We start from the raw sequence: 26,123 nt of genomic DNA, 5'->3' as shown, positions 1-26,123 counted from the left end.
CTGCTGTGTTTCTTGCTGTGCGCATTGATTCGTGAGTACATGTGCTCATAGTATCCAGTTCAACATAGCTCACCAATTACTTGTACACAACGCTCGCAAGCAAGGGTAGTAAACACAGTAGCTGAAGAGAAGGCATGGGGCATAATTGCCAACATTATGGACTCATGATGAAAGTCAAAAGAGAAGAGAGAAGCCGGGTACCATATGTCGTAGGCCTTCCAGTGCTGCTGTTGGGCCTTTTCCTACAGTGATGCATTGATCGCATCCCCTCCCTGCCTTCTGCCCTTTAGGGTGAAAGTGCTACTTCACGACTAAAGCTGCAAAAGGTGGGCCATCGCTGAAACCTTGACCTTCAATAAATAAATAAATAAAATAAATGTTGCCACAACTGGGATTTGAACCCACAGTGGCGCTTGGGCAGGGCATGCGATGCGAAGGCAAGATAACCGCTGCTCCTCAAGGGTAATGGAGTGGATTCCAAGAGAAGGCAAGTATAGCAGGGGTTGAGTGAATTTCAAGAGAAGGCAAGCATAGAGAGGAGTGGCAGAAAGTTAGGTGGGGTGGATGAGATTAAGAAGTTTGCGGAAATAGGGTGGCTGCAGCAGGCAAAGGACAGGGTTAATTGGAGAGACATGGGTGAGGCCTTTGCCCCTGCAGTGAGCGCAGCCAGGCTGATGGCGATAATGACGTGACGTGAACAGATCATCATGCCTCGTGTTAAACTGCAACACACTCTCGCACTGTGCATTGCAAATCGTTGTCTTCACCAGCTTCGGTCTGCTACACGAACAGATCAGATCGACTTAACCTCGATCAGAGTTTAATCAGAGTCTTGTATAGTTGCTAGAGGTTCCAACGACCCAGAAAAGCAAAACCATGAGCCAGTCAGGCTAAGCGCCTGCTTTCGCACGTCTACTTGGTTACTGTGTTAAAACTCTTCCTTTTTTTTTTTTTTGTACGAGAGGAGGATTTGTGCTGGTGTTCTTGAAGGTTGTTTCAACAAATTGGTGCAGTTGTTTCACAAAAACTGTCCATTCACTATCACTCTGCTCACAGGCATGTTAGCCTGGCTTTGTGACAGAGGCTGCATGCTTTTTGTGTGACAAAAAGGGGGGGGGGGCTTAATTGAGAAAAAAAAAGAAGAAAGGCAGTCACATACACTAGTACTCTATTGGTGCTAGTACCGTAATTTCCGGTGTATAAGACGCACCCGTGTTTAAGACGCACCCCAGTTTACCCAGTTAGGCTAGTGAGGCTTAATTAAACACGCTTGCGCGACTATCGCGAAATGCACCGTACCTGTGAGCAATTCTTAAGCAACGCTAAGTGATCGAAAAAGGCAACACTCACGCCATACCCGTCCACGTTTTAGCAAAAAAGAAAGAAAAAACGATACAGCTCCCCATATGTCCATAACAACATTTTATTTATACTTGAAACCTTCGAAGTCTTCATCTTCAGATGCGCTATCAAAAGGTTCACCCATTTCTGGAAGCAACTCGGCTGAAACATGCACTACGTACACGGAGCAAAAAAAGTTGCAAAGGGTGACTAAAAAAGAATGCCGGCTTGTCTTGACAATGGCGAGAAGCACAATTGTCACGATCTTTTGGCGCTTCTCATTATTTTTGTTTGGGGCCTCCGAAACAGCCGCGCGTTTGTGATCCCGGAAGTCGTCATCCCCGCCGTCTCATGATAAAGATCACCTAGAATGTCGCGCACGGCGGTCCCGGTATTGAAGTATTAACCTGTTACAACCGCGTTATTGGTAGTGATATTTTTTAGGTGAAAAAAGCTTGAGCGTGAACCGGAGTAATCGATGAACTCGCAAAAAAAGATGAAAAATTCGCATATAAGATGCACCCTTGTATAGGACGCACCAGCAAGATTTTTGAAAAAAAAGCCGCATCTTATACACCGGAAAATACGGAATACAGGCAAGACAAATTGAGAGCTTGTTCTCATTGTCACCGTGCAAGATGCGGGTTTGATCCCGGCCGCGGCAGCTAGAATTTCTTTGGAGGAGAAATTCTAGAGGCCCGTGTACTGTGCGATGTCAGTGCACGTTAAAGAACCCCAGGTGGTCGAAATTATCCTGAGCCCTTCACTACGGCGTCCCTCATAGCCTTAGTCGCTTTGGGACGTTAAACCCCACAAAACCAAAACCAATCATTGTCACCGTGCCTAGAAAGCCAGCAATTAGGTTTTGGTCTCGTTTGAAGTCACTGCTTTGTGCAACCAATTACCTAAATGACAGCGTTACTGGATTCACTGCATGTGGGCTCTGGCTCGCTGAGAAGCATCATAATATATTGGTTAGTATTGTCATTGCTAGAGGCTTTTATGCTCTGACAAGTGTGCAGATATAGGAGAATAGAGCCGCTGCACAAGCAACACTCTCAATGTCTGTCCAGCTTTGGGGCCCTTACCCTGCATCAGAGCAAAGCCTGCAGTGGGCATGCTTTGCAGCCTCTCCCTGCAGCAGTCACTCTCCAGTGTCACCCTCTGGTTGCTCTTGTTTTCATTTTTGCCACCCTGGTGGTCACGACTTGCATTGCTTACCTTGATTCACTTTAGCTTCCTCTTTTCTTTTTCTTTATTGACCATGACTGGTTGTCATCTAGTGTGTAACACATGGTAAATAAGACTAAAATCCCAAGTGTTCAGTTGTCGTTATCTCAAACCGCACTTTTTTGTTCTTTACTGTAGGCTGATATTTAAAGTGTCCGGGTGTCATTGCTATTTCAAGGCATAATTTTTGTTGCTTACTGTGCGCTCTGCTCAGTCACATTTAGACATTCAGTGCTGTGTAAGGCATATTAAAAAAAAAAGTGTGCTGTCATTTGAACTTTTTTTGTTGTCATTGTGCAATATCTGGTGTTGTGTTAAGGGTGCAAGTTTGTGCATCATGGATGAAGAACTATAGGAAGGGAAGCAACTGCATTCTGTAACATGCAGTTGTTATCTCTTGGGTGCCTTTGCACGCTTCTCATCAAGGGTGCATGAAATGTAGTAGGTGTGAGGGATGTGATGCAGTGTGGTTTTCAACTCCAGTGCTATGGCCACTGTCACACTGTACGCAACATTCACAAGTGCAGGCGGGCATTTTGCACATACAAGAGTGTAGCAAGTCATCTTGTGTGCAGGATGATTGTCGACTGAGTGTGACTGGCACCTCCTTTTGTTGCAGGTCACTCAACATGGAGCAAGAGCAGAAAGAGCGCAACGGCCAGGGAACTGATAACAGTGAGTCTCTCGTCTTGTTTTGTTCCTGGTCGAATTTCGAGGCGCATTTTGTTTGATGTTGTAAAGGTCGGTTGCTCAGTCGGTCAGTATGATCAATTAAAATACATGCACTTGCTGTTTCATGATAAACTAGGTATCCGAAAACACGATTACATAGAGCCTGTACACCGACGAACCACCCGATCACATCATAGCAAAAAACTTGGTCACAGCTATGATATTGTTACGTGACGGCAAGCGATGAAGAAAGGACTGCATGACCGATGGCGATGATATGATTTAATGGCTGCGGGCCTAGCACGAGCGCTCCTACCCGCGCCACTGCCCGCTTCGTCGTGGCCTCTCCCAAAGGCCACACTCAAACCTTCGCTAACTCTTTTTTTCCGAAAACTGTCCGTGAGTGGAACCGGCTTCTGGCCAGCGTTGTAGAATGCCCTACTACTGAAGCATTTATGAATGCTGTCAAATTGTAACTGATGATTACGGAGTGTTCTTGCGATTGTTTTGTGTTTCTGCACGCAACTTTGCATCTATTTTTGGTCTTGAGTGCATCTCATTTGTTGTGAAGGCAGCGTGTTGTGCCTTGGTTTGTTTTGCGCATGTCACTTATGTTTTTTTTCTTCTTCTTCTCCCGCTCCTGCTTACAGCCTCACCTAGAGGCTAGCAGTACTGTGTAAATAAATAAATAAATAAAATAAATTATGTGCTTGCTTTTTCAGTTAGCTCTAGGCCTCCTCGTAAGATTTCGGCATTGTACTGGAATGCATTTGCAGTGGTTAGTCAGCAACACAGGTGGTGTGCTGTTTGGGAAAACCTGAAGCTGGCTAGTTTTGTCTCTTTATAGAGGTGGACACAGGGGTGAAAGACATTGGAAAAATCTGTGGGCAGTGCTGTGAAAGAAAGATGAGTAATGCTTGGCACGAGGCACTTGCAGTCCGACTAGTCACTGCAGCAGGATGTTGTGAAGAAACAGCTGTGCAAAGAAAGTTTGTGCATGGTTAGATCGCTGAACATTTGGATGAGGACACTACTTGAGTGCCAACCAAGTGATGAGCTCTGCTTTGGAGTGGTGTAACCAGAATTATACTACGACAGACAAATAAAGGAAGATGTTGAGCTTGGTGCCATCAACCTGCATGTTATTGGGGCTAATGCATTCCTGATATCACAAAGTGACAGTTTGTCTCTTACATTGGCATCGTGTGCACCTCTCAAGATGGTACAATTGCACTACCAGAAGGCTTTGAAACTGGTAGAAAGTGGTGTACCTTGACAAGTGGCATTGCCAGTCATGATGGCCATGGGAGACTGTGTGAGGCTGTGCAGTGCCTGCGGTAGAAGAGGCCGGTAAATGTTGAGATGGAAACCTGCTGCCCTGCAGCTTGGGAGGGACAGCAAAGTGAATGGAACACTGCATGTAGCCTGGCTTATCTGTGTGTGTTGGCATAAAAACTGTGATCAAAAGCCCTGTGGCAAAAGCTAACATAGAAGACACGAGGAATGTGGGAAAACAATTGTCCTTTGAGCCACCAGATTCGCTACCATGCCAGTGGTTCCAAGCAATCTTTGGTACTATACTGTCTAGGAGTTTCTAATTCAGTGTAGTAATGCATCATGAATAAAATTGGGCCTTGTGTGTCAAGTTGGTAATTTAGGATGAACTAAATTGTTCACTTTGTTTTCTACCTGTACGACAAAGTGCACAAGTGTGTTCCTGACCCTTATTTTCTGTTAGTTATCCTTACAGCTCACTTATGGTTTTTGATGTGGTTCTCAGTTCATTTGGCAGCTGCCACAGTTGTGTTCAACTGGTTTACTGGTCTTATCCGTTGGACATTTGTTTTGCATTGCCAGCTACACTTTGCGTTCCTTGGTTCGTGCAGAGCGTGTGGCATCAGTCATGTCATGATATGGCTAGCCACCTGATAAGTGTGCATAGTTCTGAAAGTGTGAAGTAGCTGGCTACACATTGTGATCTCATGGGTTACTTATGTTTGCACATGGTCACCAAATGACATGCCTGGCTAGTTCCTACTCACTGTGGTTCATTCGTAGGGATGTGGCTGTAGCACTATCTGGCCATTCTTCGCTGTCGTATTAGTCATAACTTAAGGTCCTGCACATGCAAGTGTCCTTCACAGCTCATTGCTGAACCATTTTAGCCAAAAACGTCTCCAGCGAATCGAGCATCTAATTGACTTTATTCTGGGCAGCTGCAAAGAGAGGGGCAGAGAAAAATGCTAACTGACTGTTTGCACTGAATTTATGTGAGGGCCATTTCTTGAGTACGGAAGCTGCGCCGAAATAAAATGGCACTTGACTGTTCATACAGCACCTGCAGTCATTGCATGATGGCTGGTTGTTTGAACCATTCTATTTGAACATAGCCATATTCAGTTTCTGTACGTTTTTGCCTCCTGGGATTTGGTCTTTTCTCTCTTGTTAAGCTTCTACCTGTAGAAAATACCTGAACTCTTGGAAGTGTTCATTGTAGCACTGTATATGATCCAGGCAGTGCTGCCAAAGCTCCAATAGGCAATTTTTTGTGTATTTCTTTGCCCGTAAGATAGTATGCCACCTTTTCACTGCGAGGGTTTTGAAACTATCGTGAAGCAAATGAAGTTATAATTCAAACTTCCTAATCATGACAAGGCAAGTACAGTAGAACACCGTGGACCCATTCACCGTTTGTGGGATTTTCTGGTTTATATGCACAAAATTGTGAGCCCTAAAAGTGACCCACACAGTTATGGTTTATCCTTCTGTTGATATGTGTTTGTATAACACGATTTCCCTGCAAACATGTTCATAACTGTGCCATACTGTGGTTGTCTGATGCATACAAGCAGGCCAAATCTAGTGGCATGCAGGATGACGAGTGGTAGTGGTGGCTTTTTAATGCTGCATAGCTGCAAGGGAATGAAGCTTCTCGAAACGTTCAGGAAACATCCCATTTGCTGTTGCCCTTGCCAGCAGTGGAACGTATGCATTGCTTGGTTTCTTTTTCATGGTTGAAAGGTCCTATAACGGCCAACACAAATGCGGATGGAATTATGCGAGCATTTTTCAGGCATTGCAAAAGAGCTCTCCAGAACTTGCACAAACACTGATTGACTTTTTGTGGAAGTGAGCGTCAGTTTGTACATCGTTCTTCAACCCTACTTTTCAAAACCTGAGTGGATTTGGATCTTGCCCAAGTTTTCCTGAAGCACATCAGCGAGGTTCTACTGTATTTGCTGTTGTGGCTGTCCAAGCTACTGCATGTTGCAGTATTTTGTACTTCTGTTTTGTGCTGTACCTTGAGTCAAACATGCCCGTCCAACAGACCCCAGCTCTGCAGGGATATGCTTTTGCTAGTGCAGTGCTTGCATACAGCTTCCATACTGTCGCTTGCAAAATGCAGACTGGAGTGAATGCCTGCAAACTATGGGGGGTGCATCAAGATAGAGACTCTTTATCAGGTCTGTGTCGGTACTTCACTTAGACGCCTGATGTGGGGCCTCATTTTATCAACCTTTCAACAAAGCAGTGTTTGTGTGCAAATGGTTGGGGATGCATCGGCTTGGTAGATGGACATCGTTCCAGGAAGCGAATCTGTGCTTGACCTGCGTGCTTTGCAAATGAGGCGCTATGAGCATGAACAACTGGAAGCCGACGTGCTGAAGCAAATGCCAGAGTGCAGTGTCGCTGTTTTTTATATCTCTAACAGCACTAGTGGTCTTCGACGATAGCAGTTATCTTCTCAGCCTCATATGTTGAACCTTTCGACATGGAGCATTTATTTATTTATCATTTAATTATTTCTTTGTTTGTTTATTTATTTATTTATTCATTTATAGCTTGAAGGCTACAGTCATTTAAGGGGGGGAGGGCGGGGTTACAAAAGATTACAGTGGTATTATCAGGTGTCCGGTTGTTGCCGTGATGTTAAGCCGGAGAGCTTCATGGAAAGAAGTCTACGAAACTGCGAGTTACTACAGTTGATTTAAAAAGCCTTGCAAGCTATTTGATCATTTAGTCGCGAGCGTGTGCTTTAATTCTGAGTTCAGGGTTTTAATTAATGAATCACTGATGCATGTAGTTTTAATTCACTACAATGCATCAAGAGCTGGAAGGACAACAAGCAATGTATCAGCAGTTGTTGCAGTTTTTTTCTTGCCTCACATGACCTAAATATACCGTACACGTCACTGCCGTAGTTTAGTTAATGAAATCAAAGCAGCATGAGAGAAGGCATTCAGTTATAAATTATTTAACAATCATAGGCAAATACCACGTGTTGATTCATGCATGATTATTACAGAGAAAAAAAAACATGCAAATAAAAGGAATGTTCTGGTTAAAAAATGGAGCACATTTATGGGTGGCTGTGAACTCTTGATATCATGTGAATGTGCCCATTGTGTTGGAGCACGCATTGGTATCTTGGAGAGGACTGGCTGTGTTATTAGAAAATTTTTAGAAAAGGTTATTAGAAATTATTGGAAAAGCCAAAATTGCGGCTAATGAAGGTCCACTCCTAATTGTAGGGGACCTCAACACCGCAGCCTACCCATAGGGCTACTCGTAGAGCTGTGCACGGGCCGCAAATTTCAGCCCGCGCCCGGCCTGAGCCCTACACTACTGACGGAGGCCCGGCCCGGCCCAACACTGAAGAAACCTAAGCCCGCCTGGGCCCGGCCTGAGTTAAGGCCCTGCCCGGGCCCGGCCCGACATGCAAAACTGAAATTGAAGTGACGATGAAACAGAAAGAGATAATTTAACTAAAATCAGTTTATTTCAATGTTTTTAAAATGCCCGGCTCTCATGGTCTAGATGAAAATTAGTGAATATATGCAAACACGGCGCATGTAGAGAGTTATCACTCCAAGTTATTATGTAAAAACAACAAATCGTCCATTGATGACGGCTTGAGACAAGTGTGGCGCTCCTGCATAATGAACCCGGCAACGCTGAAATTTCTCTCACTGCTTGAACTGGTAGCCGGAATGGCTAACACTTTCTTGGCAAGAAGAGAAAGCTTTGGGTACGTCGCTGCCTTGCTTCTCCAAAACTGTGATAGCTCAAACTCTGAGCAAGGGGTCGACTCTGTGGCCAAGTACTCGCTCAGCTCGTCTCTTTCGGCACTCCGATTGCTGGAGCCACGCAGGAGCAATCGCGATCGCGAAGCCCGGCCGGCCCGTCCGAGACAAATATACCGTGGCCCGAGCCCGGCCCGGGTGAATAGACTTCCGCAAGGCCCGAGCCCGGCCCGCGGGCCGGGCCGGGTACGGGCTTTCGGGCCGGCCCGAGCCCGTGCACAGCTCTAGCTACTCGTATGAGGTTGTGAAGGGCAAGCAGTTAGCAGATGCAGTCACAATTGAAGCGCTAACGATCCTAACGGACGCAAGCGAGCCTATTGGAGTGGGCATTAGTGTCTGTAAGGACACTAGTCCGGATTTAATCATAGGCAAGAATCTAAGACGTGCAGCCTGGGGAGAATTTGCAGGAGAACTTGGGAGGCGGTCATTTATCCTGCAGACTGTGGTGGAGTGCAACAATAGCAGCAGGAAGAGGGGGGCAGCGAGAATTACAAATGGGGATAAACTTGAGGAGTGCAGGAGCGAGAAGGAGGAGCACCCGCAATTATTGCACCTCTGGGAAGTGAGGAGAGGTCTCGCAAAGAGGTGGAGGAGGCAGAAGCTAAACAGGAAACTAGAGAATAGCAGAGCTTACGGAGCACGCGGAGCAGTATGCCTCGAATTTGGCCAGGGCTAACTGGCACAGCCTCTGCAACTCTTTCAATGGCAGACTTAACCTCAGGTCTTTGGGGTCAGCAGCCGAGTGCCATAACCATTGAGCCACCACGGCGGCTAAAACTTGCGAAAATAGATCTTAGGTCTGTTAATAGACGGCAAGGGCAACAACATAGAAATGATTAGGCGATTGCAGACAACAACTGACCAAGTGGCAAGAATGATTGGTAGGGTATGAAACCATAAAGTTCTTGCAGGCTTTTATTATGAGCAGGATCGCCTACATATAGCACCATATTTGAAATGGAAGAAAAGTGAGAAGAACAAGCTGAACGTCATAACACACAAAGTATACAAAAGAGCCCTTGGTATCCTGGTCAATGCAGGAACGGAAAGACTACTGCACATGGGCATTCACAATGTTGTAGACGAAATTACTGAAGGCCATTTGATATCGCAGAGGATACGACTGTCAGGAAGCAGCACATAAGGGGACGTACTTTGATAGACTAGGGCTCCCATACATTTGGTCTACGGAGGACAGAGAGGACTCGGGAGAGCAGCTTAGGAGCAAGATCGAAGTGCAGCCCATTCCAAGAAATACGCACCCCGAATATCATAAGAAAAGAAGAAAGGCTAGGGCGAACTCCATCGGGAGAACATGGGGTGCAATGGAAGAAGCAATTTACGTGGACGCAGCAGGACTGGTCATTGGGATATCAATGATAGCATGCACGGATGCGCAAGGAAAATTAGTTAATGGGGCTTCACTTTGGTGCCAGGGAATCGCCCAGGCTGAGGAAGCAGCGTAGCTTTGGCTATGGTTTTCCGGAAGGTCTCGTGTACTCCCAGACTGCATGGCATATCTATACCAGAGGAAGGATTGGTAAACACACAGGTAGAACACTCAGAACTAAAGAAGATGCATACCTTAAATCCATAGTCATATGGGCTCCAGGACACTCTGCGGATGTTGGAAATGAAGGTGCTCACGCCGTTGCCCGCGTGCTATTTACCCCGGGTCTCCCAGCATTCGCAGGAACGTAATTATTCTGAACCACTACCAAGCTATAGGGATTTACTTCAGCATTTGAGATTAGCGAGGAAAGTATATGCCGAACTGCGCAAAAATCTAAATAGGGGTCAAGGGGTCATTTTAAGGAAATTTCAAACCAATACTTTATAAATTCTGTCAAATTCAGCTATATGTTTCCAAATTCATATGATCCACATTGCCCCCCATCTGTGGTGAATTGGCTGACTTATACCGCATCGTATGGGCATGCTAGAAGAATCCAGGTATTCCAAGAATCAGAAACCCAACAACTGAGGAGTGGGAGGCGGTGCTGTCCGGCTCGCATTCGGAAGACCAGCTTTCACTGGCTAACCGGGCAAGAGTGGCGGCAAGAGCCAATGGGCTCCTTGAATGAGGGCCCATCCAACCACTTTATTATGAAACATTTTTCTCTCTCTCTCTCTACATAGAATTACATAGAACATCATAGAACATCATAGAATATGTTACATAGAATTTGCAAAATAATGATTTGGACATCTTACAGGTTTGAAGGGGCTGTCAGGATGTTTTTGATTTCTTTGCAACTTTAGTATCTGTGCATTTGATGAATATATCAAACTAAGAAAGAGTATTACTGGCCCAGTTATTCAACTAACTGGTACTTGGTGGACAGTGTACATGATCTTCTTATTTTGTTTTGTTCTGGCTGTGTTCTAAAGAACCATAAGTGGTTTGTTTGTTCGTAGAACAAGAAATGGAACGCTTTTTGACCTGATATTTCTGTAGCACATTAGGAAATGTATAAGCGTGTCTTGTTATCATGAGTGAGTTTGTCATTAATCTTTAACTAAGCCACAATAAATCCTTCACCCCTATAGATAATGTGCCAACTCTGCTATCAAATAGACAGCATGGCGCAGAAGCTTCAGTGGGCCTTCTCACTTTCAGCCTCTATTATTTTGTCCCTTCACTCCTGTCAGAGGAGGAGGAGGAGGGAGAAGAGGAAAGGCAGGGACCTGTGTCAGGGAATATGGGACTCCCTTTGTCAGTCCCGCTTCTTCTCTCCTTCGGTGCTAGCGCCAGAGGTTTCGCATTGCATCAAGTTTGCGAATAACTCCACAATTACATATTTGCTACCGGCAGATTCCCTTGCTAATGGTATCCGAAAGTTCCGCATTGCAAAATCTCTCAGCAATTTTATGGTATTCAATTCTCTAATCTCCTCACCCATTTATTTTTCCAGTTCATTTTTATTTATTTCTTATTTAAATTTTTAATTCCATCTTTAATTCCTCTGAATTTTTAACCAATGTTAAATCATTAGCTTGGACCCAGTTTACATTATTTTGACTCTCCTCACTGTACCCTGGCCTATCCCCCATCGTGGGTATGTGCCGTGCCACCAAGACAACAACAACAACAACATTGTCTCATTCTTCAGGGCTGAACTCATTATTCCTCAAATTTGTGTTTTCCATGATAGAGCGCTGTGCATTTGCTCATTCCTTGGTGGGCACACTGTGGAGTATTTATTTGTTTGTTGGTGTGTCTATGTGAATCTCATTTCATTTAAAAACTGGTTGCCTTTGCTGTTGCTTGGCTGCTGTCGTTTGGCAGTGTTGTAATCTTTGCACTTATTGAGTGTGATTGATATCTGGTATAAATACTCGAGCGTTTGATGTGATTAATACCACCCGATGGCAGCAGATGGTGGCAAAAAGAAAAAGAGAGAGGCTGCGTTTGTTTCTTTTGCACCTGTGGCTGTAGCTACGTCTTTGTGGCTCTGGCCACCTGATTGGGTTATTCCACCTTTACGTGGCACCTTGCCTATGGCTACTGCTGCCGTGGGAGCTGGGGCATTTTGACTGCCCCGTCCTCCTCCTTCTGTGTGCAGACGTGCAGACCCTGGACACGATGCAAGCGCTGTGCCTACCCCTGGGCGCCTCCATCTCGCTTCTGGTCATGTTCTTCTTCTTCGACTCCATGCAGATGCTTTTTGCCATCTGCACTGCAAGTGAGTGCCACCATCCGGCCTTCTTCTTCCACATTGATGGCTGTGGGTTGATGAGGGGAAGTGCGTCCCCCTCAAGGGGAAGGGAAAGGAGCACTCGTGGAGGGCTTGTGCTTCACTGCTGTTCTCAGCGGGCAACTTGAATCGGGTATCGTTTGCAGTTGTGACACACGTTAGCTCTCCTGGCAGAGTGTTGAAGTGGACTGTGTGTGCCATGCAAGACTGATGTCAGCCCTGATGCCTCTTTTTCTTGTTGAGTTACTAAGATGGTCGAAAGACGCAATCTTGACTTGTTAATCTAAACAGTCGTTCATGCCAGTGTGCTGCCTATCATATACTGTGCCCTTTTGACTCTTCTCAGATCTGTGGACTGAAGTAAAGGCATTAGGAAGCAGGCTGTGCTTGTCTTATTTTATTCTTTGTACATACAGTTATGTACTGCTCTGTACCTCACACTCTTGGTCTTGTGGGTCAGCTGGAGTGCACCCTGACTCTGGCGTTGTTTGCTGTTCCCGCAGTAATCGCCACCATCGCCCTAGCCTTCCTGCTGCTGCCCATGTGCCAGTACCTCATACGGCCCTGCTCCAGTGGCAAAAAGTGAGCAGCACCCTTGCCTCCTGCCCCGGCTGTGGCTTGGCTGGCTAAACGGTGGTCCACCACACCTCTGCACCCCACCGAACACAGGGGTCCCTTGTAGATAGCATGTAATGCTGCATTGTAGATTGTTGCATATAAGGCTGAGTACTGCCTGTTGAGTTCTTTCACCTGTTTCTTCAGTACAGGTTGCCAGCAATAGGGTCTGTAACCAACTCATGGCCATTGCTTGGTGTTCTTTGACATTGAATAGACAACTTCAGGATAGTCGAATGTACTACATATTTAGGGGAATCCGTCAGGGTCGAGTAGATCTCCTTTAAGGGAATAGTTGCTCATTAGCATCTACCCGAGTGCAGCTATACAGCTACAAATGAAAGCTATATAGTTTTTGCAGAAACTTTGCTGTTGAAAAAAAATTTCTTCCAGTCCAGGGCTTGAACCCAGGACCATCGCCTGTCTGGGCTAGTTGCTATATGTACCAGCTAAGCTAACCAGGATGACTAGGAGTTGGCAGGGCGAGGCTAAATTGATCATCAACTTGAATGGAAATGGTGTTATTCCAAAATATTTTGGGGAATCACTTAAGGTAGAGTAGTAGGTTTACTGACGATCATCTACATGAGCGTAGCCTTATCGCTCTCCTTTGAAGCCAGGTGGCCTTGCCTGGGGAATGGCAATGAGTAAATGCCCCCTTGATTGACAGCTTCAGGCTGTGCTTTCGCTCGGGTCATTTCGCTGCTTGCTACGTTATGCAGAAGTCGTTTCACTAATGCTGAGGTATGTGGAGGCTGTGGCTATACGGACCCTCGTGGCTTTGTAGCTGCGTACAGAGTTTTCTTTCCTTTCTTTTTTGGTGGTCTTCACAGTGCCGTGATTCTTCTGCTTCCCCCCTGTGCAGAATTTCATTTGGCACGTGCGGCCGCTTCACGGCGGCAGAGCTGGTCTCTTTCTCCCTCTCGGTGGCCATTGTGTGCGTCTGGGTGCTCACTGGCCACTGGTTACTCATGGACGGTGAGTTTTGCACGCCCACCTCATGCTTTTTGTCTTCGCTACCTGGTGTCGTTATGGCACTTATAAATGTTATGATACGCAAATAAAATGTGAAAGAATGGCAGTACTGGATTGTGTTGTCCCCAACAATGGCACTTCATGCTTTGAATGAATCTGGCAGCTTGCTGCGGTTGGGTGCTATGCAAAGAAACTTTACAGAAACTTTATCGAACTAGTAGTTGGGGTTTAGTGGTACAACAGCAGCTATGGTTTTAATGCACCGATAGGCTTTACCACTTTACGTCGGATGGCGCTGGTGTACCTTTGTTGAAGCTCTCGCACCCACTTTCATTTAAATAGAATGGTAGTACTTAAAAATCCATGAAAGAGACAAAATTAAGGGGCAGCAGTATGGGAACGAAACAGCAGTTTGTGGTGGGTAATGAGATAGTGAAAGTTGTAAACAGCAGTTTGTGATGGTTAATGAGATAGTGGAAGTTGTAAAGGAGCACTTGTGTCTAGGTAAACGAAGGAGGCAGTGTGCGGCTGGTCCATGAGAGAGAAATTATGACAGAAATAAGATTAGATTGGAACTCAGTTTGCGGGCACTCTCATGTTAGGAATAGTAACTTACTAATGTCCCTCAAAAAGCAGCATGTGACAATTGTGTCTCACCAGTACTCGTCTATGGGGTAGAAACGTGCAGTCTAACAAGTGCTGAAGTTAGGTTGATGACCATGGAGTGGGATAACGAAGAGGAAATGGTGGGGTAAGATCAAGAGACCAGAAGGAAGAGAACAGTTTTGAATGGAGAACAAACTAGTGTTAATACCACCTGAGCAGAAGTACGCAAAAATTGACTTGGGAGGTGGCCTGTGATTTGGAAAACAGATAATTAATGGTCTCTGTGTGTGGATTCCAGTGGAAGGAAGACATTGGGTCAGCAGAGGGTTACCTAGGAAATTTCGTGGGAGAGTGTGGACGTCACCGGCTCGGGATAGGGCCAGTTGGCGATTAACGGGAGAGGCCCTAGTTCCCTAGCCGCCGTAGTCGGGCTGATGATGATGATGGTGATGGCCCACATTCCCTGTTATCTGACCATTTAGTGCATTGGTCTTCTGCTGTGAGGTTCACTGATTTACCGACATTTCTTGAATCATTCTTTAGTGCCACCTTGATAACCCCTGGACAAGTGGGTGATAGCTTATGCCAAGCATTTTACTGCATTTTTGTTACTTTTGTGGCTCTAAACCTGGAAAGCATGGCCTCTGGGCATAGTGCACATGCTGGGCATAGTGCTGCACGGTTGTTGATCGTTAAGTGGGTGATAGCAGTGAGATGTTCTGTCGTGAGACAGTGGCATGATCAAGACGCCAGATTCAGATTTCACGTAATGCTTGTTGTGATAATCTGTAGTTGGGAGCAATGGGGCATATGTAGGCAAGTAGTGAAGGCAGAGCAGAAAACGTTTTGGGGGGCATGCAGGCATGTGCCCTGTTTGTTTCCTTGATGTCTGTATCACTCTGTGCTGAGCGCAGCCCTTGGTGTAATGCAGCGCATTGACTTCCCAGGTTGTAAGTGTCCTCTCAAAGTGTCGAAGCTACTGCAGGTAATTGAAGCTTGCTCAAGGCATTCATTATTATGTGTTTGCAGTAGTCTGCACCTTCGACAAACATCGCAGTTAAGCTACATGCCACTCCCTGCGAGGCTATGAGTTGTGACACTTTTGTGATGCAGTCAAAGTGAAATCAAATGAATGATAATGCTATACCTTAATTGTTCTGGACAAATTTTTCCAGTATCGTTTCATCACGCATTGTAGTTTTTCATAGCAGATCTATCTATAGTGTATCTCTTGCTTTTTACTTGCAAGAAGCAGACTGCCATTCAGTAGAAAGGGTCTATATTGCCTCATTCTACAAGGGTATAATGGAAGTGGAAAAAAAAATGCACCTATAGGTGTTTACATAGTGACCAGTAGTTTAAAATTCTTGCCATTGCCTTACATTGTTGTGCTTCCCATTGCAGTGTTTGCTGAAACTGGACGCTGGGGTAGTGCTGTACTAGTTTAGTCGCATCTGCGCTGTATTATCATTTTATCTCTCGCTCTCTCTTTAACTGACCTCTCTGCCTGTCTCTCTGTTTTTACAGGGCAATGGTAAGCTAAACCAGCCGCTTTTTGTACCCTCGGGTGTTTTGCAGTGCATGCTGGAGAAAAACAAAAGAAATGGGACTGGTGTGTACGCAATGCCTGTGGGTGTTTTGAATTTCGCACTTGGGCTATAACTGAAGATAATGCGTTGTGCATTATGGTTCAATAGATTACGGTGCCTTTGTCAAAGTTTTGTCGCTCTTGATAGTATTGATTGGACCAGTGTCACGGAAAATATGGGCTGCAATCTTGCTGTCGAACACCAGCCGAAGCAGGGCGTGTGAATGAACACCAATGGGGCAGTGTCTCTTACATTTCTTTTTTCTTTTCTGTTCGTGTACGACGGGCGTAATTTTCATGGCTTTTCAAAGTATGACCATTTGACAGGCCGTGGTGATAAATAGCCAGGCGTGAATTGCTGTCACTAGCAGGTATTTTAGCTGTGTCATTTTGCGTGTCACAGGAATTCGAGATCTGAGATGTGGGTTCGGAATTGTGGTACTCTGAAGTTTCTCTTCCGCCGCTGTACTGAAACTGTTTTCGACCCGTGTATATATATATATTTTTTTCAGCTGAATGAATTTATTCAGTGCTCTAGGTTCTTTTAGTAAAAGCGTTCATACACTTACTTGGAGGCAGAAGCGTTCTCAAAGTTTTCCGGAAACTAAGCATGGCTTCTTTATTATTATTATTTTTTTTTTTTTTTTTCCTTAAGCATTCATTGGCGTCTAGTAGTTACAAACTTCTTTCTTTATGTGTTCACAAGGATGATTACATTAACACACCTTCAGGAAGCTGAATGCATGATTTTTGGTATTAAATTAGAGCTTCCAACTAGCTGGTTTGTCACCTGTGGGGCTTTTGAGGGTGCTTGAAGAAAGAAAAAAAAGGATGGGGAAAGCATGTTGTTTTGCATTTGGGATGCACTCTGTGCACACACATGCAAGCAGTCTGCAAGGTCCACATTTGCAACTGAAGGGCATTTTTTGGTCAGGCATCCCCAGCTTACCTAGCTTTTGTGGAATCATCTCGTTTAAGTCCATGGCTGTGCACATGGAATGCAGCTGTATTTGCATCAAGTTATAGTTACAGCTTGCCTGTGAGCGTTTGAACGTGTTAGTACCAAAGGAATGGATGGTGACAAACTAAAAAAACAAGCTGGGTCGGTTTAAGTTTAGTTTCTAGCTGCTGGTGCTGTGTTTCGATTTGATTCTCGAATGGTGTGATTTTGTTAAACGTATGATTTGAAAACCTGTTCGCAGCACAGAACCAACCTGGTGCCAGTTCAGAAGCAGGTTGGATTTGAGGCTTTGACCTAGTTTGATAAAGAAAGTTCTTTTACATCTGCGTTTGTAGTTCAGGGTTCCTTTTTGTATTTTATTTTTTCTTTTGGTCATTGCATTTCTCAGTGGTGATTGCGTGGGATTTCATTTGGTCTTGTTTACAAGAACAAGCGTTTTTGAGTATTGAGGATTTTTTTTTCTCTGTGTCATTTTTCACAGTAGCAGTCTAACAGGTGCAGCTGTGTGGATAGTGCTATTGCTAGACCAGAAGGAAGGTGCACAGTTTGTTAGTAAAGACGTGCAGACGATCACTGCAACCCTCGCAAAATAAAATGCCACAGCATGGTTCCAGAATGGCTGCCCTGGCAATGGTTGGGTGGGTGTGGATTTCGCCATTGAAGTGCGCCCTACCGCAGGTGGCACTGGCGGAATCTGGTGGGCCGTGTAAGCATCTAGCCCTGCTGAGCGCTGTTGCAACCGACTCTGAGGATACCAAAAGCTGGTTGGGCACTGGCAGGGAAACCACCTTTTTTTTTTTTTTTCTTCTGGCTTGGTCTTGTTGCAGTATGCCTCCCTAGCCCTGGCAGTGGGCATTCCTTTGCAAATACTGTTAGTTTCGCCACAATGGCAGAGTACTTGCTTGAGTGGCAGTATTCAGTTTCATGCACCTGCATTGACTAAAAAAATTACTTTGCATCAAGTTTTAAAAAAAAAATGGGTGTATGCTCTTAAAGTTCCGAGGCATGCTTTGTAGCTAAAGAGAAAAGAAAAGAAATAAAAAATAGCTATTGCAGTGCCAACAGCAGCCACTGGTGGTTTGCTGGTGTCAGTAAGCATTGTAGAACAGGCTTATTTGAAAGCATGAACTGATGGGCAAACTGATGGGTGAGTTGATTATACCTGGTAAGATTGAAACAACACAAAGCCCAAGGCCTTGCGCTGTTTCTATCTTACCCAGCTTGTTTGCATGCGCTTTGCAACAGGAACAGGCAAGTGTGGCATAGCGTAGACTGCAGTGCACAGAAGCTATTAAGAGGTAAATCTGTGGGGAACCTGTGGTCCGCGTAGGGAGACACCAATCTAGGGACTTCAGTCGAGCTCTGCCAGGGCCAAGCAGCGCGCATGTTTTGGCAAAGGCACTGTAGGCACAAAGAAGAGGTAGGGTAAGGACGCACTCACTGGTATGCCGTTACGAGTGGTGTTGGAGACGACTTCTCGCCACCCCCTCCCTTTCCCACCACCACCGCTGTGTCTGATCTGTGTGTTGCCCTCTCCCCTGCCTCTGCCCCCCCCCCCCCCCCCCCCCCACTCCTCCCTCTGTGGTGCAGCGATGGGCATGGGGCTGTGCGTGGCATTCATCGCGTTTGTGCGGCTGCCCAGCCTCAAGGTGTCCACCCTGCTGCTCACGGGGCTCCTCATTTACGATGTCTTCTGGGTGAGTGGATCAAGGGCATTGCACTCCTGCGTGCCGTTTATGCGTGTGCCATTATGTGCAGCACAACTCACCTCAAACAGGCTCACTTTTTGTGCCAGAGCAAGTGCTTGTCAAGCCAGGCCAAGCTGTTTCTTTTGGCCCAGCAATGAGATTAAAGCTGCCAGCTGTTTCTTTTGGCCCGTAGGACATTGTAAATTTAGAGAAGGAGGCTCTGATTGTTTACTACAGTTACTTGGATGGCGTGCTGCACAGGCGTGCAGTGTGAACTTCAGTTACATCCTCATGTAGGAATCTGGCTTAACAGGTTTGTTGGCTAGGGGTGTGCAGATAGTACTTCTTGTAACTGAATCAAATAATGAAAGAACTGAATTCAGTACGAATTGAGTGTTTGTATAATTATTCGCTACTTGTGCGAATATCCAGGAATTCGTTCCATGGAAGTTCGTTACATCCAGGTTTAACTTTACATTGTTGGGAAGTAGGACCTTGAGAATCTTGTGATGCAGCCGCTCATGGTCATAGAAATGGTTCAGTAACTGCGAACAAATGCCTGGAATTGTGCCTTGCCAAAGAAATCGCTCCTTATTAGAAGGCGCAGTGCAAAATCTGCATGAAAAACGCATGCACATGGAGTCAGTTCACTTAAAGGGTTGTTGCAGCAAACCTTTGAATATTCGCAGCATTATTGTTCAGATTTTTTTTTTTGCCTGTCTTGTTTTTGTTTTTCATACCACTATCTACAACAGTGACTGCTTGGCTTTTGCCTCTAAATTGCTGAGGCAGTTTAGGCTGTCAGTGTCATTGCTAGGGACTACAGTTTTTAGTATATGTCCTGTCAGCTGAATTAGTAATGAAGTAATGATATGACCAGGCCTGGAGTGCGGCCTGATTTCGGTGACGAGAACCGACAACGCACTTCCTCACCAGAACAAGATTTGGCCACCTTGGCCACGACCTCCTGTATGAACAAACCAATTAACCCATGACCCTCAGTCCCGAGCGGCTGCGGAGCAACTGACCAAGGCAGCGGTCAGATCTGTGACGCAGCGGAGGGTGCTAAAAATCTCTGGCTCCGGACAGGCCGCCATTGGAAACTGAACCTGGCAACGTTTAGAGATTACGGAGTTTGCAGGGATAAGGTTACAGCAGCTGCCACAGGACAGGGTTAATTGGGGAGATATGAGAGAGGCCGTTGTCTTGCAGTGGGCGTAGTCAGGCTGATGACGATGATGGCTGAGGATGTGTCAGCAGTGCTACAACAATGGCAGCTCATTTCAGAAACTCTCTCCGTTGTGTGCAGGTCTTTTTCTCCTCATATATCTTCAATGCCAATGTCATGGTCAAAGTGGCCACGCGGCCAGCAGACAATCCTGTGAGTACCCCCAGTTGGTCTGGTTTTTCTTTTGGGTGGGAACTTCCTTACCGCCCTTGCCTTCTCCACCTTTTGAAAGGCCCCCCCCTCCTCTCTGTGTGGCCCCTCTTCCGCCCTTTCTTTCTCTAGGCATCACCTTTCTCTTTTTTGCATGGATTCGTGCATCTTTTTTAATAAATGAAATGAAATGTTTTTCTGTGAAAATTGCTTTTCGCTATAAGCTTAACTGAAGTCTGCTGGGGGTTGCGTACTGCAGACTACTACGTGTGAATCTGAAGGTGGCTTAGTTCAGCTGAAGCTCACTTTTTGTTCCTGATGTTTGGGCTGTAACAGACTTAAAATGGTTGAGTATATAAACTCAGACAGACACGTGTGTGAGAGTGTCTTGGAAATTCTTGTGTTTGGAAGCATGTGCTTTCTGCTTTTTCTTTTTTTTCTTTTAAGGACTGAACAAGTTGCAGATCTTATTAATTCAGATGCCTGCATCTCGGCTACAACTACACCTTTTCAAAAACATTATTGGGAAAAACAATTCTTTTGTCGTGCATTAGAGTTAAGGGGCGTAAGCATCAGGAGCTTGGAGGTGTGGGGCATCAGTAGTTAAGCATTTTGTAACTGGTGGAGAAGACAGCAGGCACTTAGCTAAGTTTTATGGGACAGATCTTTTGAGTCTGAACACTTTGAGGTGCGCTGTGGTTGCACTGTGCACTCACTGGTATTGTGTGCAACATGCAAATCAGCTCATTTCAGGTGGTTGCAGCCATATCTTTGAGCACAAATGAAATGGCAAAACTTAATATCACTGGTGCGTTGTTCATCTTGCACGTCAGGAAGTTCATTTCCTGCCTCTGTCACATTAAAATGTATTCATGGTGAACCGTTGAGGTGCGCCATATAAATCATGCTGCACTTTTTAATAGTGACAATGAATTCAGACCTAGATTAAAGCTCGATAGCATTGCAGGTGAGTTCATTTAGCAGTCAGTTGTATCAAGAAACGCATTCATGATTGAGGGACAAGATTTTTGCAAAATAGCTGTACACCTGACAATCTTTTATTATTTTCTTTAAGGACAGTGTGAGTGTTTATGCACTAGTTTTTGTTGGGTTTTTTTTTGCGCTTCCCATCCATCTACAAATGCTGGTTCTCACATAAGGGCTTGTCTGTATTGCTTCATCTCCAGTGGTGGTGGCAGTGTGCGCTTGGATTTGTTGAAAATGCGCTTACATAGACATTTTCCCCTGCTTCTGTTGGTAAGTTGTGTTTAGGTTATCTCTTTTGTCATGTGATCTTCTGCGTGAAGGTTACCTGCATTGAATGTTTGTTTTCGTTTTTGGTTACTGTTGCGTATTCCATATGTGCCTTTTGGAGTTGGTTTTGCTGTATTTATGAATGACCATCGGGTAGGTGCCGGAGAGAAATGTTTCCATGCAAGTTTATAGCAGTGCACGTGAATGAACGAGAACCGATGGGTGCCGAGACACACCTGCACGCCCCGCTAAATCACTGGCACAAGGCGTAGTCCCTGGACAGGATGAAACAGGGGATTAGAAAGGAGGAGAGGAGAGGAGAGGGAAAATTAAGAATGAGGGCAGCTGGGTCACACCTCCCCCTTTGGGGAATTAAACAGTGCAGGGGGCAAAGGAAAAGACCAAAGAAAAAAAATGCACAGAACTGGTGCTGACCCCCAACTAAGACCTTTAATGCAGGGAACAGGGAATATATTATCTAGGTGACAAAAAAAAAAAAAACTTAAATACAATAATCTGCTCAGCTTGTGCTTGGAGAAGCAAGCTCCTTATTGCTTAGTGCCGACATAGGTGGGCTAGTGTGCCTGCCATGTCTCATGGGGATATTGCCTCTGCCACTTTCTGTATGGTCTGGTCATAGTGCCTGAATGAATAGTGGCTATGCTTAGACAACACATGCTGCAGCGGGTGGACAGATGAGAAAGTGGGGTAACAGAGGAGGTCTTAGTTGAGAGCCAGCACTGGTCATGTGCCTTCCTTTGCCTTGTCCTTTTGTCTGCTCGTGCAGTGTTTTTGAATGCTTGAATAGTGCCAATTCACCCGAATCACTTTGCACTGAATCATCCTGCCCTTGGTGAAGGGGGGGTGGGCACAGTGTTGCCAGTGACGTGTGCCCTGTCCTCTGCCCCCCAGGTGGGCCTGGTTGCCAAGAAACTCCATCTGGGCAGCATGGTCAGGGAGGCCCCCAAGCTGTCACTGCCAGGAAAGCTGGTTTTTCCAAGGTGCCCACCCTTGTTCCCTGTGTGTGACATCACTCTGTGTGTTGTGTGTCCCTTGTCAAAAGATGCGAACATAGACCTGGCCTAGTTTTGTGTCTGTTGCCACACATTTCATGCCCAACAGTTCTGGACAGAAGCATTTTTGAAGGAGACAAAGCATATGAATGCAGTTTTTTCATGTATTGCAAGATTTCACTATAACAATCAATACATCTGCAGATCTCCCTCCGATGGCCACGTTTGGACTCGAGCAAAAATGAAAGAAAAAAATATTTAAAAGCAATACTAGTGCATACTGCAGAACCTCGCTGTGCTCTGAATTTATCCTGAGCCCTCCACCGCAGCACCTCTCATGGCCTGTGTGTAGCTTCGCGACGTCAAACCCCAGGCACCGTACATGCCTGTTTAATATTTACTTGGTTCAGCTGCATTCCGTCTGTTCGTGAAGCACAGCCTTTTGTTTCCTGTCCTCTTCACTGCTGGGGACTTAATTGCTTCTCCACTGAGCTGGTCTAGCTCTCACTCTGCGGAAATGGTGGCCAATGCAAGAATTACTGTAATCGAGCGTAGAATGTTTATAAGTGATCGCCAACGAGCGAGGCTTTTTGGTGCAATCCCATGCCATGTTGCGGCATCATTTTTGCACAAATAATCCTAATTCACTTGCATCTGTGCTGGTCCCTGGGTTAGTGTATGCCATAACTTGGAAAACATAGCGCTGCCAGAAAGTCGGAGCGAAGACGTTGAAACTCCAGGGCTGGCTTTTTAGTGTAACATGGTGCCTGGTTCTTTGCATTTATTATCATCTTTAAGCACTGCCGTATTTTCCTAGTTGGTCGCGGCTGAACTTTCTTGAAGGTTGAGGCACATTTTGGCTTCGTTGAGGCCCTAGTTATTGTCTAGTGGGATGCATATTTGGGCAGTGTGGAAGTGCAGCACTATACTGCCGAAGCTGGGGTACCTGTTCATGCTGGCTACGTCCGTGCCAGAAAAGTAATTCAACACTCAGTAGAGAAAAGTGTCATTTATTAAGATGAAGCTGTGACTGGCAGTGTTCTGCACTTCATTTTACCACATTTTTGTCCTGCCCCATCTCAAGACCTCGAGAAGAGCGACATGTGGCGGAAGGATATGCCGTTCGCACGCCTGTTTGCTCCAACTGTGCCCTAAAAGTGGATCAGCGAAAATTGTACAGTCACCGACTTATTTTTGCACTCAGCAGGACCTGAAAAATGATTCCAAGAGAAGGCAAGCGTAGCAGGGGCTGCCTTGGGTGCAGTGAGGCTGATGGTGATGATGAATCAAACAGTCCAAGAAATCTGTGAACTTCGCAAAGGTCACTTTAATGTGACAGAATCAGCTTGAAAAATGTAGCAAACTTTTCCCTCTGCCATGTTGCGCCCACAAGTGACAGTATTTGCTTGCATTCGAGTTAGAGTCACGTTTTCGTCATGTCTGTACCACGGGTGTTTATGCCACATTGCATGCTATCAATACCGTTTGTGCAGCCTGCAAGGTCATGCTGCTAACTGTGTCGTTAATGGATGGACGAACAATCCACTACCGCACTGCATTGCATGCCTCCTTGCTGCCACTCTGCACAAACATGCTTTGTGCGAAATGTTGGAAGACGCACAAGTCAAGGTCACAGCTTGTTTCTAGGTTGACGATGGCTGAATGGGAACATGATGCAAGCAGATTGAGCCCCCCCTTGCACTTTCCCCGCTACCCATGTTATGGGTGGCGACAGCGGCATCTACAGCGCAAAGGACGATCCCTGGCTGTAGCTTGTTTCTTGCCTACTGTTTCCACGTGGGACCTCAAAACGATTAGTGTGTGCTATTGCCTCAAGTGGCAACAGTGAGGCCAAGACATTGCTGTGCCTGTCCAAGCCAGTCTACCGGCACATTGAATCCAGCATGGCACATTCATCACCAGTGAAGAGTCAGTTTGAGTGCGACAGCAGTGCCCACTCGCGATCTGTTTGGCTCCAAAAATCGGAACTTTCAGGCTCTGCCAAGTTCATAGTATTGGTCATGGTTGCATGCGCCACTCCTTTGAGGTGTGTGACGGTTCTGCAGCAAAGTCCAAAATATTTCGCAGGTCTGAATTATTGTGGAGTCCAAAACAATCAGTTAGCTGCTGTAATCAGAGGGCCCCAATAAGTGAACATCTTCAATAAAACGTCTTTTTGGGCTAGTTGATGCATTTTGAACCCAAGAAAAGGAGCAGTGCCAAAGCATGCAACTACAAACGAAGAAAGGAAACGACACAAGCGCTTGTGTCTTTTGTTTTCTTTGTTTGTAGTTGCATGCTTTGGCACTGCTCTTTTTCTTAGGCTCAAGTGAACATCTCACTCACTGCCTTGACCGTGATTTACAATGCCTAGCATGCTGTTTTATGCCATTGCCTATTTCAGTCCGATCCTTCGCTGAGGCTTTAAGAAGGACAAGTGCTGTATGGTGGAGTGATATGCTTAAGTGGGCACGACTCATTCACCTTCACCAACATTGCACGCTATGTATGAAACCGAGTATAACATGTTGCAAGGTTGCTCACCCTCACCTGATCTTTCCCTTATTTGCTGCAGCGTGCACAGCAGTGGCCACTTCTCCATGCTGGGACTGGGTGATATTGTAAGTGCTGCCCCCTCTTCTTGTCATCATCCACACTCATTCCTTCCCGCTTTGCCTTTCTCCATCACATTGGGCTCATGCTGCCTTGCAGTAGCTGTGTGCCTGGACATAGGGAAACCATGTGCTTGCTGTCAGCGTCATATAAAACGCATACAAGAGGTTTGAAACATGAATAGCTGTACGAGAAGTTTTTAGTTGAGACATACGATACCAGCGCAGTTTATTTTCACTCAAAAGTCACAGAGTTTGCTGTTCGGAATTGTTAGCCTACGGTACCCTGCCTCTATTTCCTCAATGGCACCTCGCATTTTTGTTTTTTTTGTGTGTTTGTGTGTTTCACATTTTGAGTTGCCCTGTTTGCATTTCATTTACGCTGACTGTACATGAGGGAGGGTCACTGCTGTTTTGCAGTGGTGCAACACTGTCGCAGACAACTCAAAGCCTCCTGCATGCTGGCAACATGTTGCGTTTGCACGAAGAATTGTTTCAGTGCTCATGACCGGCTTTTTTTTTTTTTGGCGCCATATTTTGTCTTTAGGCACTTACAGTAATCCCTCGTTATAGCGAAATCGCTTTACTCGAAATATCGCTTTATTCGAAATTTTTTTCGGTCCCGACCCAAACGCATGCATTTTAAGCCGCATTACTCGAAGCGCACGAAGAGCTTGACCCGCTTAAAGCGAAGTGGCAAGTGGAGGCATCGCCGCCGCCGTGCATAGGAATCGCTGCCATGGCGGCGACCCTTTGCGCATGCAGTGCCAAATTAATACCGCCGACGAATTAGACTCATACAGGCATACAACAGGCCACAAAAGTACCAAACCCACAATCGATGACCTGCCTAGTAACGTGCACCAAGAGAGTGCCGAGTGTCCCCTGCTCAGCGAGGCCGAATTCCATGGTGCAGCGCGCCCGAACCGTTAATCTCAGTCGGAAGCGCATTCCTGGTGTTCCCCGTGACAGAATCCACACGAAAATAAAGTTCTCCTCGCGCTTTGCAATGCCAGAAAGCCGCGGTGTCTTGGATGCGGAAAAGTGACCAGTCATACTCGATTCGCGCCAATCAACAAGACAAACGGTATAAATGCGTGGTAGGGTCACTGAATTTGGTTGTTACGGCGGAGACACATGTGTGAAAAGCGAGCGCGATTCACCGCGGCGTGAAGTTGCGAACGGCATCGCAGCGTCCGATCGCATCTCGCCGCCTGCGCCATGTCAACGACGGGCCACCCGCGGCAAACGCAACGACGGAGCGGGAGCCAACGCGAGCGCGGAGAGCCGCAACGTCACGATGACATAGGGCGCGCTCCTTTGAGCCGGGCCAACCTGCCCACGGCTGGTCTCGAAGCGCGCGCGCGCAGAGACCGGCCGTGGCCTGCCAGCCTTGATGCTGGCCGCC

General features: G+C 46.0%; 1 protein-coding gene across 1 annotated transcript in view; it reads left to right on the top strand.

The window, feature by feature from the left end:
• SppL (signal peptide peptidase-like protein) overlaps positions 1 to 26,123 on the top strand; it is an 80,824-nt gene that overhangs the window by 39,464 nt on the left and 15,237 nt on the right. The window contains exons 3-10 of the mRNA XM_089572752.1: positions 3,191 to 3,246; positions 11,894 to 12,013; positions 12,529 to 12,607; positions 13,506 to 13,618; positions 18,361 to 18,467; positions 19,768 to 19,839; positions 22,003 to 22,091; positions 24,679 to 24,724. Coding sequence (XP_089428878.1) covers positions 3,191 to 3,246; positions 11,894 to 12,013; positions 12,529 to 12,607; positions 13,506 to 13,618; positions 18,361 to 18,467; positions 19,768 to 19,839; positions 22,003 to 22,091; positions 24,679 to 24,724 — 682 coding nt within the window. The remainder of the gene's footprint in view (positions 1 to 3,190; positions 3,247 to 11,893; positions 12,014 to 12,528; positions 12,608 to 13,505; positions 13,619 to 18,360; positions 18,468 to 19,767; positions 19,840 to 22,002; positions 22,092 to 24,678; positions 24,725 to 26,123) is intronic.

Source organism: Amblyomma mixtum, chromosome 2, assembly GCF_055824585.1.
Source record: "Amblyomma mixtum isolate Tamu chromosome 2, ASM5582458v1, whole genome shotgun sequence".
NCBI classification, from domain to species: Eukaryota; Metazoa; Arthropoda; class Arachnida; order Ixodida; family Ixodidae; genus Amblyomma; species Amblyomma mixtum.
The sequence above is the reverse complement of the archived record's forward strand: the minus strand, read 5'-3'. Positions and strand labels throughout refer to the sequence as shown.